At 36.3% G+C, this 20,141-nt stretch overlaps 1 protein-coding gene across 10 annotated transcripts in view; it reads left to right on the top strand.

Annotated features, from left to right (window-relative positions):
- Positions 1-20,141, top strand: part of ZNF385B (zinc finger protein 385B) — a 313,431-nt gene that overhangs the window by 269,832 nt on the left and 23,458 nt on the right. For all 10 annotated transcript variants that reach the window (XM_027055374.2, XM_027055373.2, XM_027055380.2 and 7 more), the window contains one exon: positions 12,707-12,869. In XM_027055374.2, the coding sequence (XP_026911175.1) occupies positions 12,707-12,869 (163 nt within the window). The remainder of the gene's footprint in view (positions 1-12,706; positions 12,870-20,141) is intronic.

Raw genomic sequence — 20,141 nt, 5'->3', positions numbered from 1 at the left:
CCTTCAGTAAGACTATAGTTTGTCTTTTATAGTTGTGTGTATGTATTTTTAATTATTTTTCCTTTGTTCCTTTAGTTATCTTTCCTTTTTATTTCCCTTGATTTCTGTGTTTTATTACTTCCTTGTATATCCAGCTTTTCTGGTGTCTTTTCTATATCCTGTGCCAACTTTTCTTCCTCATCTTATCTATTAAATAGAGCTGTTTCTCAAAATTCTTTCCTCAAATAGGTTTTTCTCCCCCTTTCTACTTAATTTCTCAGGAATCTCATCCATCCCCAGAGTTTCATCTATCATCTTACCATGTGGCTCCCAAATGGGTGTCTCTAGTCCCAGCCACTTTGTTCAACTACCATTTGCATTTCCAGTTTTTTGTTGAACCTCTGCACTGTGCCCATTAGCAGCCTAACTAGAAGATGCCCAAACTGAGTTTTCATCTTTCTCTGCAAATTTCTCATCCCACCATAACTGCATTTTTTGTTAATCATTTCATTATTTTCCCAGTCAATTGGGCCTGAAACTTTTAGAGAACTCTAATTACTTTTCTTCTTCTACCCTTATTTTAATTCTGTTGGCAAGTAATTGAGATTCTCCATTCATTCATTCATTCATTCATTGATCCATGTAATCAGTATCTATGAAATAAATGCCTAAATGTCTCAAGCAGCGTGCTAAGTATAAGAGATACAATGAAGAGGAAAAATCTTATAAGGGCAAGCCTAATGAAGGTTATTGTCTAGTGATGGAATACAGGCATTAATCAAATTATTATAAAAGTTAATAATTAACTTTTAGTTGTGAGATGTGCTGTGAAGAAAGGAATTCAAAGAGTTAGGATGTGGCCTAGTCTAGGGGATCATGGAAGGTTTCCTAAGGAAGATGTTTGGGCTAGGTTCTGAAGGATGAATAGGAATTAATTAGGAAAAGAGAAAAGGAATAGTATTTTAGGCATGTGCAAAAGGATGGTATACTATCATTATATTCAAGCCACACTCTATTTCAGTCCCTCAGAGAGTGACAGAGAGCTGCTACCAAATGAAACTAGAGGTAGGTTAGAAGTAGACCATACAGATCTTGAATAGGGCTATTTTAGATTTTTAACCACAAATAGTGAAAAGGTGCTGAGGATGTTGAGCAGAGGAATGACATGATCAGATTTGTATTTTGAAAATATCACTCTGGCTGCCATGTGGAGATTGCAAGAGAGCAAGAGGGGCCTTTGAGTGATCACTAAAGAAGCTGGTGGAGTAAGATGAGGGCATTTTGGACTAAAGTGGTTGTGACAGGGACATAAATTATTAGCTGGATTAGAGAAATATCTAGAAGCTAAAATCTAGAGAACTTAGTAATTGATTGAATGTGGGTGTGGAGGTAGAATGTGACAGTGAGGACGATCCCTGGATTTGGCTCTTACAACAGATGTAGAGGGTTGCTATTGACAGACAGCAAATGCTGGAAGAGCACTACGTGGTTTGGGCAACAAAGTATAGACAAGTGATACCACTTGTTTGGTATCACAGGAGTTGGGTTTTGAACTTATATTTAAGTGCTTTGAGGGGCACCTGGGTGGCTCAGTCGGTTAAAGTCCAACTTCACTTCAGGTCATGACTCACAGCTCGTGAGTTCAAGCCCCGCGTCAGGTTCTGTGCTGACAGCTCAGAGCCTGGAGACTGCTTCGGATTCTGTGTCTCCCTCTCTCTCTGCCCCTCCCCTGATCATGCTCTGTCTCTCTCTCTCTCTCTCAAAAATAAATAAACATTAAAAAAAATTTTTAAAAAGTGCTTGAGTTATCCAAGTGGATATTCTAGGTCTGGAGCTCAAAAGAAAGACGTAGACTGGAGAGGTGGAAACCAGAAAATTATTGGTGTAGAGGTGGTTAGGGAAGTTGTAGTGTGGGTAAGACTCATCTCTTGATTGGAAGGTTTTGTCTGAGAAGACAAGAAGGCCTAAAACTGAACTTTGGAATATATCAACATTCAATGATTGGGCAGGGGAGGGTGAGCCTGCGCATGGTTCTGAAAGGAAGGTGGGGGGATGCCAACCTAGGAAAGAGCTGAGAAAGAATGCCTTCCAAAGAGGAGGCGAGAGGTCAGCAGGGTCAGGTGCACCGTATTGCTCAAGCAAGATGAGGAATGCAAAACGTTCTTGGCTTTAGCATGTAGGGCATCAGTGTGTTGGTGATATCTGTTTCAGAGGATTAATATCGACCAGAATCAAGCAGAGGAAATGAAGATATGCATACAATTTAACAAATGAATCTGTGAAAAGGAGCAAAGTGACTGGGTACAAAGCTAGGGGTGAAAGTGGATTGAAAGATGGTTCATTTTGAGTTGGGGAGATTAGAACTTGTTTAGACCCTGAGCATAAGGATTTGTTTGGGAGAGGAGGATTGAATATAAATGTAGCAAAGAAAAGGGATAATAGACTCGGGAAAGGCAAAAGAGAACAGCATCTCTGGGTTGAGAGGCTTGCCTTAATTGGAGGAATAGCTCCTTTTCTATAAAAAGTTCTGGCTTTTGGTTTATAATGCCCCTGAAATTTGAAATCTGTGTATTTAGGAAGACCATTTCTTCCTGTCTTGCTATGGTAAGATCTTTCTAATTCTTACTCTCCTGCCTTTTCTTTCCTTCTAGTAGGTCTTTGCTGCTATCAGACTGTGCTGAACATAAGCCCTCAGTGGCTTCTCATTATCTACCTTATTAAGTATGCTGTTTGTAAACTACCTTCCCATTGCTTACTACTTAAGGCCTAAATAATGTGGCACTTGCCTTTCTAACCTTCTCTTCCACTTCTACTCTACCCATGCTCACATTTCACTCAAAGTGATTATTCACATTTCCCTAAACATAAATTCATTTTTCCAGACATATTTTTCTTATCATAGTCTTCTCTTTATTGGGAGCATGATCTATTGCTTTCAAAATCCTTTCCATTATTGAAGGCCCATCTGAAGGCCCTTTCTTTTCTATAATTTTCATACCATTTTTTAAATCTTGGAGCAGGGGTGTTAATTTTGTTACCTGATTACCACAAATATACTTAGGAAAACATATAGCTAGAATATATCCATAATCACAAATTAGGGTATGGAAACTAGGAAAATCTTAAATTTCTCCTTCAATTCAATTTAATACTTAAAAAAAAACAAAATCATGTCTAATTGTGAAAGAAGAAAAATAATTATTTGAAGCATCTAATGCCTATTTCAGCATCATGGGCAATAGCACAACTTTGGAAACAACCTAAATATCCATCAAATAAGGTGCTGTTGGAATAAATTATGGTTCATCCAAAAAATGGAATAAACATATCCAACCACTTAAAAAGTTAGAAAAATTTTTAATTACTCATTTAAAGAATCTGTAAAATCTATTGCTAAGAAGAACAGGCAAATGCAAAACAGCATATGTGCTATGTAGTCATTTGTCTAAAAAGGGAAGAATGGAAAATGCACACATATGTGTATGTTTGCTTGATAGGCATGCAAATTATCTCTGGCAGGACACACACAAAGTGACAACTAGTTGCTAGGTCTGAGAGGTAGACTTTTCACTCAGTATACTTCTTTTATATACTTTTCAGGTGTATGGTTGTATTACCTAGACAAAAAATAAACACTAGTTTTAAAGTAACAAAAGTAATGGTTATTGGACACAAAATTCTATAGAAATCTTGGTTGGTTCAAGTTCAAAGATTATAAATCTGCCCAATATTATAATTGTTAATTAAGAAAATCATTCTTTTGAAATATTTCAGATCCTTCAGTGGAATTTGACTTTGAATCCTTTTTATCTCATGCCTGAATGATTGTAACAGCCTCCTTTTCTACTTTGCCCACCCCCAGCCTCCTCACCATACACACATAGTTTGTACTCCACACAATAACCAGAGTGATTATTTTATAAACAGAACTTAAACAAGGTTACTTGTCTATTCAAAACCCTGCAGGGATTTCCCATCTCCTCAGATTAGTTAAAGTCAAGATCCTTGCAATGGCCATTTGCTGTTCCCTGGATCTGAAATGCTTTTCTCCCATCTACCTGGTTAACTCCCTCACTTCATTTAGGTCTCTCTGCAAATGCCCCCTCAATAGAAAGACTTATCTTGATACCTAAAATGGCACCCCATCCCATTATAGTCTACCGTACTTACCATTCCTGATTGTTTTTATAGCACCGCTTAACTGCTCATAAATGTATCACTTATCACTTAACACTACCCTTAAATATATATAAATTTATATTTTATTATCTATCTCCCATGCTAGAATATAAGTTTTACTAGACCTGCATCCCACAACACTCAGAATGATGCCTAAAACATAACAGGTATTCAATATGCATTTGTTGAAATAAAGGATGAATGAACTGTCGGCATTAAATTCCTGCTTTTAGAAGATTTTTCCTACTCTGTCCAATATATGTATTATATTCAATTCAAAAACATTTTATTGAGTCTGTACCATACAATAAGTACTTCAGAAGACTCAAAGATGAGTAAGACACAGTTCACTTTAATTATTATCATACATTATATGAACAACCTTTGTTGTGACTATTATTGGTGAATAGAATTTTTAAATGTTTATTTATTTATTTTGAGAGCACACACACATGCGTGCACGCATGACTGGAGGAGGGGCAGAGAGAGAAGGAGAGATGAAGTCTAAAGCAGGCTCCCTGTTGTCAGCACAGAGCCCAACATGGGGCCCCATCCCACCAACCACGAGATCATGACCTGAGCTGAAATCAAGAGTCCGGCATTCAACTTACTGAACCACCCAGGCACCCCAGTGATAGAACTTTTAGACAATATCACACAGATTCAGAAACTAGAAGTCCACCTCGCTGATTATATTGGGTAAATTTATATTTTTTATATTTATGGGTATTTTATATTTTTTTAAAATTTTTTATGGGTAAATTGAAGTTATAGGCATTTTTATTTTAGTTTTGCCTCCAGTAGACCAATATCTTACATATGAGAACATTGACAAGATTAATCTGGAATGAAAATTTCTAGTTTAATCTTGTACTTTAGTGTAGAGACCACCTTAATATGACTCAGGTTAGCTAAGTGACTACTAAATATGTACAATTGCATCATTTTTACTTAGTTTTATCTGTATGTTTTGAAAGGGTGTGGTATTAGTCTTTACATTTACATATTCACTTAATTTTGAATTATAAAATGTATGCTAGGGTTTAAAAATTGGTTTAGGGCTTGGAGGTATGAGTTTTACTAAAAACTACTTTGTAAAAGAGATTTTAAAATGAGTAATGATACATAAATAATATATTAAACATCTATAACATATTACTAACGCCATTCTTCAACCAGTTTTCTGATCACTGCACTTTCAAAGTTACTTTGCCACTTTTGTCTACTTTACAGATATTATATATCAAATATAAGGAGACACAATGCAAATTCTAATTTTAGATTTATTTTGTATCATTTATGTAAATTTCCTTAATATGGGAATGGAAGTAAATGTAATACCTTCTAGACTGATTAAAAATTAATGTGTGGAAGCCTGGGAGCCTAATTTAAAAGACCATCAGAAGACTTGAATTAGTTAGCTATAGACTCACAGCTTTAATGTGTAGACCTGAGTTATACTGCATTACTTATCATTGAGTACCAACAATCACTCTTATAAAGCACATAATGGCAATCCGTTTCCCCACTGAAAGATAGCAGCACTTTCAAACATATTAGATACTTAGAATGTAGCTGTGAAATCACTGTAAATTCTGAATTGCCCTTCTTTATATTTCAAGGTAGCTGAGAATGAGCAACTAAAATTTCCCAGTTTAATATAAGATGTGAAGATAATTTGGGAGAGGTAGATAGTTTCCACTTTTGGGAAAATCATAAAATAAGTGACTCAAGAATATTAAGTAATTATTACCGAATCCTTAATGTTTTGTAGCATACTATAAAAATAAAAGACGGTATCCATGTGTTGCATAAAAACTCTAAGATTTAAAAGTTCTAACACATTAGGCCCCATATGCATAATTCTTAGAGAAAATTAGATATTTTTATAATTTATAAATGTTCTCATTATTTCATAGTCAAGATTATGTTGGTGTACAGAACACTAATTTTCCCATTTGGGGCATAATAACTTAGAGAATCTGGTTTATAAATGCATTCTATGTGGAGTTCATGATTAGCTCCCTTATGATTTGGGGGATAAGTTAAGGGCATATTTTCCTGGGTTTTATTTACTTCATCTTGCCTCGATTGAACTGTAGAGCAAATACTAGGAGTTTACACATACATTTATTATTAAATTGACTCAAATATTGACCCCCCAAGCCCAGACAACAAGATAAATATATCTTTCAAAATTGTAATGTAATATGAAATGGAGAGTAAGCAGTCTTATTTTCTTAGGGTAAGCATTTCAGATACTTTTTGCTTAATTCTTAACTAAATTCTCATGATGTTAAAGAAATTGTGACATTAAATAAATCTCATTTTCTTATCCGTGATTTATGTTGAAAAAAATTCTCATAAACCTTAGGTTGGTGGGGGAAAATATTTTCAAAATACAATCTCTGTAATTTGTGATATTCATGAATAGAATTTGGAAATTAATATTCTGGAACAAACTTCATCTTGACACATATGTATGATTGAGTTGTTTTTTAACTGTGGCCTAATTTGAAAAAAAAAAAAAAGGAAAGAATAAGGAGGAGAGAGCAGAATTCAATGAAATGAAATGATTTGGTTTCATCTTAAAGCATCTGGGGCTCAGATCACAGTTGACATGGTCAAGTTCATATAACTAACTGTCTCTTTAATGCCCTGCTTTACTCAACCCTAACTGGAAACGTATGGTATAGGTGAATATTCAGGAGAAGAATCTTAGATTGCTGGAAATCATCTAAAATTAATAATCCACCTATTGGGTGCCTAGGTGGTTCAGTCGATTAAGTGTCTATCTCTTGATTTTGGCTCAGGTCATGATCTCACAGTCATGAGAAAGAGGCTTGTGTTGGGCTCCACACTTGGCTGGGCATGGAGCCTGCTTGGAATTCTCTCTCTCCCTCTCCCTCTGCCCCTCCCCTGCTTGTGTATGCTCTCTCTAAATTAATTAATTAATTAAATTAATAATTCACCTTCACATAATTGAAATATAAAACTCACTGGAAAAATGATGCAAAATTTTCTTCACTTGGAACTTTGCAAAAAACAATTTAATTTTTTTAAAGCACTTTAAAAAAAAGACTTTTTGCTGTATTCTCAATGATTTTAAACTCAAACTGCAGTGTTTTTCTAGTTCATTATGTAAATTCTATCATAGTTGTTAGGTCCATTTATAGCTTCTCCATGTTTCAATATGTAAAGTAATTCCACCAGTGAATCATGTTCCAGAAACACGAGCTTTGAGACTTTTAGCTGACTAATAGGCTACATTTGAAAAATTAACTTGATAACTTAAAGCCCACTAAAGAAAGAAATGAGCTAATTTGCCTACATGGGAATGTTTTGATAACGTGAACAAATATATGTGTAAAGCTCATGTTTTCAAATACTGGCATTTTAAAACAGCAGCAACCCAAGAACTCCACTTTTGTCTAATGGTATTTGATAGAATCTAAATTGAGCCCAAAGAGAATTAGCAGTCCAGAATGCACATCATTTCTTCCTAGAGAACCATGTCTTTTCTCTTTAGCAATATAGAAATATTTGGAGTTGATGGTTTGTTTGTTTTTTTTTTTTTTTTTTTTTACATATGTACTCTAAAGCCATTGAATATGAAACGGTATGGCGGGAACTCTGGCCATGCAGGAATCCAGAGCACACCATTCACTCATTCCTGGAGTTGCACAGAGTGGCGACTATGCACAGATTGTAGCAACCTGGAGTGTTTCACTTAGCTATAAATTAGAAATTAGCAAGGACATTATGTCTTTGTAAACTAAAAAGCTCATATTGGTTATAATTTTGTCTGGACTTTGTTTTCAATAGATCCCAATAGATTGAGGATTGAATGAAGTAAATATCAAAGCCAGTAGTATGTCATTACTGATAGTGTAAGCCTTACAATTGCAAATACCAGCAGAAAGATTTACTAGCAATCTTTGGATTAAGTAAGCCTTGCTCTTGGGTGCATTTTATGTTTCATATGCTGTAGCTTTGTCTCTGAAAGTGTGTGATTTTGTCAATGCAACAATATGCAAAAAGCCTTTTAATAGTTAAAAATAGTCTGTGTTAAAGTAAAGATTTAAATAATGATTTAGCTATTTATTAGTCTTTAGTTTGTTTCTTAATATGTTTAGCTGTAGTATTTTAAGTGCCATGCTTTTATCTCAAACAATTATTAAAGCTTCGATATAAATAATTTAGTTGTTGTTTTAATATAGGATTATAGTTTGGAGCAGAGGATAAAATCTGTGATGCAAAAGCATCATCTTACTTTATAACCATTTTCTCTACAAGATGCCTATGAAAAGAACATTTGTTGTTTTAACTGTAGAACACTATTATACATTTCTGCTTTACAGGGGATAATAATTTTCAGAGTAGCACCATGTGACCCTCTTTCCCTGTTGTGCCCCTCCACATTGCCACTTCAGAACCCCACCCCCAGAGCAGGCCCCAGCTGGAATGTCCCTTTGTCATGAAGCTTCCGTGATTGCCTCCAAACCAAAGAGATTTGCCCCTTCTCTAACTCCTATTCCTCTTTGTTGCTCTTTACACCCCACTTTACAATTCCACTCTCTGCTTTGAGTTGCAGTTATTTGCAAGCCTTTCTTTTCCTTCCAACCACTCTTGTGAGTAGGGGTCTTTATTTTTAATCTTTCTCAATGTCTAGCACGTGGCAGGTACTAAATAATTTTTTGGGCAACAATAATAATGTTTTCCCATTTTAATGTAGCCCATTTTTATGGTAGTTCATCTGACCTCTTTCTTATTTGGCCTTTTAGTGTATAGAGTTTTTCTGAAAAGTAACTGACCTCTTCTATTTCCCATGTAGCACTGCTTAACACACTGAAATCTAAGGTCTCAGAAAAATAGGCACCAATAGTTTTACTGATGCAATTTATTTAATGAAGGAAAGAGTTCTCATTAGTTTTCAAAAAGCAACCGGATGGGACTTATTGGTAAATAAATAGTTGAGGACTTTGTTCTTCGCCACTTTGTAAGTTTGTCTTTGGACTGTCCTTTCTATACAAAATGAGCACAGTTTAATGTCATGTTTCAAGATCCAAGGCACCTCTCTGAAGTCCAAATTAGGAATAAGGTAAAAACCAGAAATGGGAGTGTAGTGCATTTTAGAAATTTTTAGTGTTATGTTTTTATTTTTGAAGCAATGCATTATCTCTGTCTTTAACTTTTTTTGTTTGGACCAGTGGGGTCCACTGGGGAGGAGAGATGTAGAGATTTTGGGAAAACAAAAGGCTTTAGTAACAAAAATGGAGATAAACAGAAGAGAAAATTCCAGGATGTCATTTCCTGTCGAAGCTATTCCTCTGCCAGTAGATGGTCAGGTTGCTACTGGGGTGACCTGTGAGAGAAAGACCTAGATACTGATGAATTCTTATGTGGAAGTCAGTATGGTGGTTTAGGTGACTTTTGAATTCTGACAATTCTTGGCAAGAGGTTTCTTTGATCATTGCCAGTTAGGGTCATGGTAGCACTTTTGGCGGGGAAGCAGAAAGCAAGCCATTAGAGCTAGACAAATACATGTCTGCTGTTTAGTCACTGAGGTGTAAAGTAAGTCAGTTTGGTCAACCAGGTCTCTTAGAAGTGATACAAGAACCATTGTTGATTGGGCTTGATTGTGTTGCCTAGTTCATGGGTTTTCTGGCTCTTGTCCTTGTTTCTTTCGTTCCTCAACTAAGGAGAGTCCTAGATAATGAAGTCAGGTTAATCGTGTTACTATTTAACAGTGTCTCAGTTTCACTTGAAGATTTGCCCAGGATTTAGAAGCTGTTGACACTGCCCCAGACACAGTACTGAGGATAGCAAAGTGCTAGTACCAAGAATACCACACGGGAGTTGGAAAGATGCAAATGTGAGGGAGTGGTGCCTGCCACTATCTTTATTCCACAGTCCTTCCCAAGTAACATTCAGTAGAAGCTAAATTCCCTTGGTGCACTTCTCTCCATGCCCCAAAACTCAAAAGGGAAGTGGATCATGGCTATGGAGAGTTCTTTCCATCTTGGCATCCAGTGAGGCATCACTTAGCTGGATCTTTATCTCAAGTGCTAATTGATGCTGTTAACTTTCTGCAGTGATGCCAGGAAATTGTAATTGAGGAAATGACACTCTGCTTATCTTGTGCTAGGAGGTTTTATTTAGAGAACCGTACGTTTCATTAGCCGAAGGGCACTAAAGTAACATCACACTATTTAGTATACTGGAAAGATGAGTTATTAGGTCTCCTGATACCATGTAGAAATTGTTATATACCTAAAAAGTAAGACTTTCTGAGCTCTTCAGCAGAAGGATCAGGCCTAAGGTACTATACTAGTATATTTTCCATGAATTAAGTAGTTTTTTCCTACTCATAGAAACTTCTATTAAGACATACTCTTTCACTGAGTCATTAAAAGCAGCATGCTTTTTTTTGTAACTTTTCCCTTTTAATAAAATTATAATGTTAACTTAGTGTGAGTATGTGTACGTAAATGTGTGGGCAAATCATTAAATAGGGGTATCCAATGTAAGCATTCCAGATCTACAGAACGGCTTCTACACCTACCTGTGTGACTTTTGACATGTTATTTAACTTCTCTGTGCCTAGTTTTCTGTTTGTAAAATGCTAATTGACAATGGTACCCACCTCAAAGAGTATTATGAGGATTAAATGAGCCAATACACATAATACATTTAGAACTATGCTTGGCAGTGGTTCAGTAATATTAGTCATTATTATTATTACTTCATGTTATCAATTTTTAAATTTTTATTTGTGTATTTTCTTAATTTATATCCAACCATCTATATCAACTAGACTTAACCGTTCTTAGTTCATAATACATAAAGAACTTATGTTGTACTTTTCTCCTTCCTTGGTATCGTTATTTTTTTCCAGCTTGACAGAGATCAACATGAGAAGTCCTTAAGCAAACCAACTATAGCAAACCAAGTCCTTAAGCAAACCAATATAAGTCAATACAAGGCTATTGACCTTGGGTGATCAGCGTTCAATGCTAAGAAAATCACTTACATATCTTTAGTTGAAATACAGAATTAAAACCTGGCTCCTTCTGTCCATTTTTACTCTCATCTCCCTACTTACACATGTGTGCACATTCACACATACGCACCCCATCTGTATTCAGCTTGCTGAGGAAAATGAGTGAAAACACTAGTGCAACCATCTTCAAACACATACATGTATAAGGAAAACTGACATTTTATAAAGTTTTTATTTTAGAAATTCTCTAATGAAAAGTCATTTTATGATAAGTTTATCATCTATTTCTCCTTTATAACTAAGCTAATATACCAGATAATATATGTTTTAATTTGTTTTGTTTTTTTGTTTGCTTCTGTCAAATGCATGTTTGTATTTTCAGGTTCTATTCAAAATGAAATTGAAGCAAATAAACTTAGATTCTTTTGTTAATATGTTTATTAGTGCTAGATGCCCAAAATATAAAATCTGTGTTCTTTAGGCAGAGAGAGGTTTTTCAAATGTCAACAAATTGACCAAATGTTTTCTTGTTTTACTGTAATCTGGTTTTTGATTTTTAAAGATTTTTAGTAGTCACTTGTCTTGATTTCTTTTCTTCCTTTCGATCTAGTATTGAAGTCACAGTTCCACCTATACTTTGTGTATAAGTGAGTGAAACCCTAACTGCTTTGACTTCAGAATCTCATCTGAGATGAGAAACAAGGATTGTCCCTACCTCCTCTGTGGCTTAAATTATCTGTTCTTGAGGGGCGCCTGGGTGGCTCAGTCAGTTAAGTGACCAGCTTTGCCTCAGGTCATGATCTCATGGTTCCTGGGTTTAAGCCCTACATCAGGCTCTGCGCTGACAGCTCGGAGCCTGGAGCCTGCTTCAGATTCTGTGTCTCCCTCTCTCTCTGCCCCTCCCCCACTAGTGCTTTGTATCTCTCTCTCTCTCTCAAAAATAAACATTAAAAATTAAAATAAATAAATAATAAATAAATAAAAATAAATTATCTGTTCTTGGAACTGGAATCATCAAAATGATGCATGAAGCACATGTAGATGACTCTAAAATGTAGCACCATTTCCACCCACCAGCAAGTTGCTTTGTCACGTCAGTTGCTCTCAGAGCAGAGCCCAGAAGAAAGTAGATACAGGGCAAACAGGCTTTTAGCTGAAGGGAAACAAAGTGGGATGTTTGTGGAAGGACATACCCAAAGCAGCTTGATGCCAGCTAAATGTTTGAAAAGTAACCCCACAGGGAGTATTGGGAGGGAGCTGATGACAAAGCTCACCATCATCACAATTGTGGCCTGGTGCTGTTGTCCACTCACGTAATGTCTGATTTTAAAAGACACAGGTCCTCTGTGCTATAGAGAAGGTTTCAATGTACAAAAACCCCTTAGATACTGGTTGGCCACTTCATGAAATGCCAAAACCGTAGTTGAGTGCTGAGTTGTAAATGTCCGTGGTGCCTATGAATGAATGTATATTTTCCTGCATGATCATCCATTGTGGTGTTTGTAAGTAGCAAAAAAAATGAGCCTGATTTGTTCTCCTTTGTAGAGCCAGGCCGAGGCCCACTACAAAGGAAGTAAACATGCCAAGAAGGTCAAAGCACTAGAGGCAACGAAAAATAAACCCAAAATGGTTTCTTCCAAGGACAGCGCAAAGGCTAATCCCAGCTGCTCCATCACTCCAATCACAGGCAACAGCTCTGACAAATCAGGTCAATGACACTTTTTGTTCTTTACATTCTTTGTGTTTCTCCTGGTCCCCTGCCCCAACCCTACACTCCTCCCCTCGGCAGTTGCATGTTACTCTCCATGATTTGTTTTTATGATATTAATATGTTTCCTTCACAGGAAGGGTTATGTGTTTGCACGGAATCTAGGCATTTGATATGTTACCATTCCATGTTGTTAAATATATACATTTAAGTATATATATGTGTGTGTGTAAATATATATATATATATATATGTATATGTATATATGCATGAAAATAAGCAGAGGCTACTTGGTCACAATGTGTTTAGACAAAAATCAAGAAATGGATCTAATCTAAAATACTGAGTTTGTTACCTTTTTATTCACTTTATGTTTGGTTTTTGCTATAGCTATTTTCAGTGAAGGAATTCTTAAAGTTGTTTATTAATAGACATTTTTATATTCTTTTACCGCAGTAAAGGGGAGTGGAGGGACAAAAAGGTGAAGTTTTCTGAGAGTGGCATTATTGAATGAATCTGGAAATGTGTTCAGTAATAAGAGATTTTGATTTTTGAAGATCTATGTAGAGTTCCCCTCATAGTTACATGAACTTGAGGATTTTAAGGGAGCTATTTAAAAGTTATGAATTGACTAACAGAACTTTACATAATTGGAAATGGGCTACTAGGAAATGCCTCCTAAGAAGAGTCTGCATTTCAGGGGTGCCTAGGTGGCTCAATCAGTTAAGTGTCTGACTTCGGCTCAGGTTATGATTTTGTGGTTCATGAGTTTGATCCCCACATCGGGCTCTGTGTTGACAGCTCAGAGCCTGGAGCCTGCTTTGGATTCTGTGTCTCCCTCTTTCTCTGCCCCTACCCCGCTTGTGCTCTGTCTCTCTCTCTTTCTGTCAAAAGTAAATAAACATTAAAAAAGTAAAAAGAAAAAAAAAGTTAAAAAAATAAGAGTCTGTATTTCATAGTCCAATGAATCAGCAGTTTTTCTGAGTAGATTCAAACTGAATGACTCAGAAAGAAGAGAAAAAAATCACTCTTCTAGCATGTATATCATGAAATTGGATGTTTAAAAGACTTTCACACACAACTGCCCTTCAGGGAGCAAGATAGATAAGTAATCTCGTTTCACTAACTGAAGAACAGTGTCTATGAAAGGAGACTAACAGATTATATCCCTTTCCCTTATGTTTGACTCTGTCTTCAGGGACCTCTCTGTTGTTGGAAGTGCACGTGCACATGCATTTACACACACAAACACATACACAAACACACTTCTCTTCTGAATCTCTTCTGCTCTTCAAATCCTTGTAAAATTTGAGGGGAAGACTTAACAATGCTTTCCTGTGGCTGCTCAGGGCCTTTGGAGAAGAGCAAATCCACTACTATAAGAGGAACTTTCAGATAGCCTGGTCAGGCAAAAAGACTATTTAGGAAAGGACAATTATTGATCAGGTCCCAGGAATGCTGCTTCTAAGAGCTCTACAGCCTAGGGTTGAGTTAACCCAAATTTGATAAGAAAACCTTTTTGTTCTTTGTGTGATGGAATCACTAAATCATGTTATCTGATGAACAGATAATACTAGATTATTACATCACACCTCTTCCCTTCTAAAGAATAAAGTCTTTTTATGTATGTTATGTAATTAATCTTTCACCCAGGTCTATCAGATACTAGGATAAAGCATTATCCACAGTTTACGAAATAGCAAACTAAGGCAAAGTCCATATTGCAGCAGTTATTACTGGAGGTTACCCAGTGTTTGGAAGAACAGGATCCATCATCTCCTGACTTCCTGCCTCGTTTCATTTTCTACGAGATATTGTTGCCTCTATGAAACATACCCTGCCAAAGGTTTTATTACCTGAATTATGCTCTTGAAGCAAAGCAGAACTTATACACAAAATGATAAAACAATGTGAGCCCATTCTTTCAGTTTATTTTGTGTTGCAAGCTAATAGCACAGTTGGTAGGTGTTGTGAATGTTCCAGTATTGCTGTTGTGTATGCTCAGTGCTCCCCTTAGTTATATTATTACTTGGGAATTGGGTTTGTCTAGGGATAGTAGCAAAACTATTGAGTGGAAAGAAAATATTAAAAATAGAGAAGGATCAACAAAAGTAGAGAAGACAATTAAAAAGAGAAGGAAAGACGTGGAAGAAGAGGAAAGGAAGCATGAAAAAAAAAGTCAAAGACTAAGATACACAGCCAAGGAAAAAGCAATGTGGAAATAGAAAATCCAAATACAGGGGCCTGGGTCACAATACCTACTCAGGGGCCTGAGTACCTTATACCTACAAGGTACCCAATGAACACATGTGAAAATTTAAACAATTCAAGGGACTTATTCCTACTGTCGAATACTAGTGACAGCTTAGTGAAAGAGACTTTCTAAGCACTTGTGTTTGCCTCGTGAGCATTAAGTACACACTAGAATCAAGTAGGAAAGAGAACTGAGGTCTAGAAGAACCGTAGGGGGTGAGAGTAGGGAGAGAGCCACAGAATCTCTTCCTCAGTAGCTATGTGGTGGTCTCTGACCCTGCATCCTCTGCTTCCTCCGCCACTTCTCTATCCACTGCAAAGTACTTGTGGTCTAACAGCATTGGCCTCACTCACTGTGTCATTGTCCAGACTTGGACTAGAAGTAATGGTAACCAGTGACATTTTGGAGTTACCTCATTTTCCATGTTTCCGTACTCAAGATATGTGTAAATTATTTGGTAATTCATTGGTCAGCTTATTCAGATTACTTCTTCCTTTCCCTATGTTTTCTATAAATATTAACACTAATGAACTTATTTTATTTGTTCTGTCATATCCACAAAAGCAATACCAAAGTTGTTGAAAGGTGGCACTACTTAAAAATAAAGTGGGTTGTATTTGCTAAATAGATATATGTTCTTCTGTCACCTTCAACTGAATATCAGTGTCTAAGCAAGAATTCCCACATGCATTTAGTAGAACTTTCAAGTTAGAAAATTAGAAACTTTGCCCAGCTGAGAAATCTGGTCTAAACAATGTAATGTGTAATCTATTGCTAACTACCTATTTCTGAATCCTTAAAAAGCTCCCACAGCTTTGTCAGAGTCCTAGATTTTTCAGAAACTGGTTTTGATTCCATTTAAAACTCTGTTTTAGAAAAACAGAAGACTTGAAATCCAGTCCTTCATAAATGGTCTACGTGGAATGTAGAGAGGAAGAGGAAGGGAAAGGGCAGAGGAATAGCGACTATGACACTTAACTGACCAAAATGTTTTATTTGAGACAATGTTTTATTTGAGACAAATGTTTTATTTGTCTCTAAGAAATCAACCAACACTTAGAGTAAGTCACAGTGCAAAGTCATGGTTGACTGCCAATTCTTATGAGACCGAATTTCCCTAGCATTGGTCTTTCATTTCTGAATGAGGAGTTCCTATCAAGCAGACATGTGCAGTAGCTACAGAGAAAGTTCTTAGATATTTAAATCAAAAGTGAACGTGTTGGTTACTTGATGTCTCAGCCACCAGATTTCAAATATCCAGATGTTCACAGCAACCACATGACCAGCTAATTCCATTTCCATTCTCATATTTTAGCATCAGTAACTTAGCAATAGAGAACAAATCATGTTCAATTGGCACAAATCTTGAGGGAGAGGAAATAGATATCAAGGAAAGGAACTCCTGGGAGTGGAGCATCCTGGGATTCACCAAACATCAGTCAAGGAAAAGTATTATTTCAGAGTACCTAACAGGGAGCATTGGACCAACAGATAACCTCTGTTTGTTCCTTAAGAGCACAGATTATTTATTCTTAGAAGCAGCCTAACGATCTTCCAAGAGTTAGAAAAGCTTTATTACTTGCTATTTTGGCACTTGGGACAACCTTTTTTTGTTTATTTTATGATACATTTGGAGATATAATGTGGCTCATATTGTAGCTGGGTCTGTGCAATACAAGTAGATTTACTTTGATGGAGCTATCAGATATAAAAATTTCAGGGTATCATGGCAAGCTTTCTTTTTTTTCTCTCAGGTCAGTATACAAAATGAGCTTAAGTTATAAGAGTGTGTATTTCACTTACTGTAAGAAGCTCTGACCACATGATTGAAAAAATTAAATATGTTTCATTAAAGGCAGTTAAAAATAGTTGTCCCATTCACATGTTAGAAGTTGAGGTAGAGTTAAATGTAAAATCCAAAGAAATGGCTTCCTGGTCTCCCAGGATCTATCCCAACTTTTAACGATGCATCAATGGGAGTTCAAAACATGGTAGGAGGGAGGAGAAATGTGCTTTAGGAGAATTAGGGTCAAAACACAGCAAGCATTAAGCAGCTTCAGGAAGATGACTGGGACGTATTAGCCAGACACTCGACCCAAATATCTCCCTGGAGTTCAAGTGTCATAATGCCATATGACGGTACACTTCCCTGTGCTAATATGCCCTATACATCAAACTGAATGCTCTTTGTGACAGTATTTAACCCCTCATAACAGGTTCAAAGAAAACCAGAGCCTTCAAAAAACCCTATTTCTTGAAAATAATAAAATATTTTTATAATCAACCTAATGATAAAATATTGTGATAGTCAACCCTAATGGTCCATATGTCTAGTCTTTAGCACTAGATTTTTTTAATTAATTATATATCAATTGGGGAAAATCCGTTTCTAGTTCAAAGTATATAAAGCTATTTAGAGCTAAACAGCCTTTAATCAGTTGCTGTCTGAACAGATGAAAGCAGATGGAATGATTCAAAATGCTATAGATATATTTATGAATGCAATTAAGAGCAAAGATAATGAAACCAGAATGTTCTGGTTGAAATATAACAATAGGAACACCTTAAATTCATTCAGTTTACAAAATCCAGTAACATACATTTTTGTATGACCCTCTCAGTAGCCCTGTGACTGTTAGGGCAGAAATTGGTATCCATCTTTTATTTATTCATGCAACAAACTTCATGTCCATTTATTTATTCAAGAAATATTTACTATCTATACTAAATAATATTGCATATATGTATATCTGGCCAGATACTAGGATGCAACAATGAACAGAAAGATATTTTCTTGCCCTCAAAGAGCTTCCAACTTACTGTGTTTTTTTAAATGTGTTAGATATTAGGGCTACAAAGGAAAATAATACATAGTTACCACCTTCAAGCTGCTCTCCAAAATATAGTAATGATGAGGACCATGGATCTAGGAAACATGAAATAGTTTGTGTGAGGTTGCACCACTCATATCCCAATAGAGTCAGAACAGGAAGTCAGGGCTTCCTGTTCAACGCATATGCCATTATTCCCATTACTTCTAAACTTCTCTTACTTAGGAATAAATACAAGTATCCCAATGGGCCAAGTCAGAAACCACTAAACCACTTTTTTAAGAATTAGTGAGTAGGACCATACTTTAATTTTTTTCCCAAGTTTTATTTAAATTCCAACTACTTAACATGCAGCGCAGTATTAGTTTCAGGTGTAGAATCTAGTGATTCATCACCCACACACAATGCCCAGGTCTCATCAAAAGTGCCCTCCTTAGGGCTGATGGGGGGTGGGAGGGAGGGGAAGGTGGGTGATGGGTATTGAGGAGGTCATCTTTTGGGATGAGCACTGGATGTTGTATGGAAACCAATTTGACAATTTCATATTAAAAAAAAAATGCCCTCCTTAGTACCCAACACCTGTTTAACTCATCCCCCTGACTACCTTTATATATTGTTTTTAAATTACTTGCTGACTATTGATATTTTTCAGTAAAATATATGGCATTGGAAGAGTCATTAAGGCTTTGTTTTCTTAATAATCCTTAGTTCCTCTGCAGTATGTTGTCTGTAGCATTTAACTGTAATAGAACAAAGCTTTAGAGGCTACAGATCTTTTCCAGGGAAAGTTTGAATGAAAACACTCATTTCGGGTAACTGCCAAATGTTCTCAAAGCTCCAGTTTGACAATTATAGATTTTATGTGTCTAGAGCCAAATATACTCACTGAAATAGAGGTGGACACTGGGTAAGGCATCTCCAATATGGCAGAAACCTTGAACTGCACCCCAAAGGGTCCAGCTGCGTTGTCCTGAACACCGTCCACATTTTCAGTGGCATTCTGAATCATTCCATCTAAAATATTCCCACTAGGAATAGGGAGATGGTTTTGTTTATCCTATACCCATGACCCTACCATGGGAACTGTGAGATGACAGTGTCAGAAAAGACAAAAGAAGGAAGGAAAGAAGACAGAATACCTCAGAACAGCTCATTTTAGTCTTCAGCATATTGTGCTTTTGCATTGGGGCAATTCCTCAAGTATGAACCCAAAGTAGTTATCAACTTACCTGCAAAGTCTGTAGTTTAGCTTTTTATGGTTACCCTATTGCTTTACAAAAGTGTATTTTCAGTTTCGTCGAAGAGTCTTTCTGCCGAGGATACAAACGGAGAGACCCTCGCCTCGTCATTTTTATGGGTGCCCCTGTGTGTTTCATAGTTTTTATGTGTTGTTACAAATGGGGCCAAGTTTTCCAAATGACAACTTCTCATTTCCTCTAACGGTCACAGGACTCCATCGATTAGCCAGCAAGGTCTTTGTAACTGCCTCCTCCCCCCTTTCTGTCTCTAGCAACAGGACCTTGTGCTGTTTAGTAGAAGAAAATGATAGTTTTCAGCTTTGACAGCATCTGTCATTTATAGACAAGTGCCATCATAAATTTGGCATACATCTATCTGAATCCAGGAGGCTGAGATTTAGTATCCCTCATAAAATAATAGATTAACTATATTTATGACAAACATCTTAAGTCTGAAATTCTGGGGTACAATCATGTAGAACATAAATTGAGTCCCATCTGTCTAAAGAGAACAGACCATTATACTAAGGCTCATATTTTCATGAAATGCACATATATCATTAAGACTTTCAAAGTCAATTTAAAAAATGAAACTGCCTCCATCTTTGCCCATGCACCTTGAATTTGACAACAGCATCCTGCCAGGCAAGGCTGCAAATTCTTAGAGAGTTAAGTGTTGTCATACTCTAGAAACTAACTTCTGAAACTTTTGAGCATTTTATATTGCTTCCAAATCATACTGAGCATTTATTGTTAGTTTCTCAACTTCTGAAAACTATTTCCTAACATTGCTCTAAGAAAGTGAAGCAAAAGTTGAGACTCACTTATGATTTACTGAAGCTCTATTAACATAATTTACTTGGGACATGTTATAAACAATTCCAAGAAGCAAAACCTCAGATATCTCCTTGTTAAGGCTTATATCACTATCAAAAACTTTTCTCATCTT

Source organism: Acinonyx jubatus, chromosome C1 (genome assembly GCF_027475565.1).
Source record: "Acinonyx jubatus isolate Ajub_Pintada_27869175 chromosome C1, VMU_Ajub_asm_v1.0, whole genome shotgun sequence".
Taxonomy (NCBI): domain Eukaryota; kingdom Metazoa; phylum Chordata; class Mammalia; order Carnivora; family Felidae; genus Acinonyx; species Acinonyx jubatus.
The sequence above is the reverse complement of the archived record's forward strand: the minus strand, read 5'-3'. Positions and strand labels throughout refer to the sequence as shown.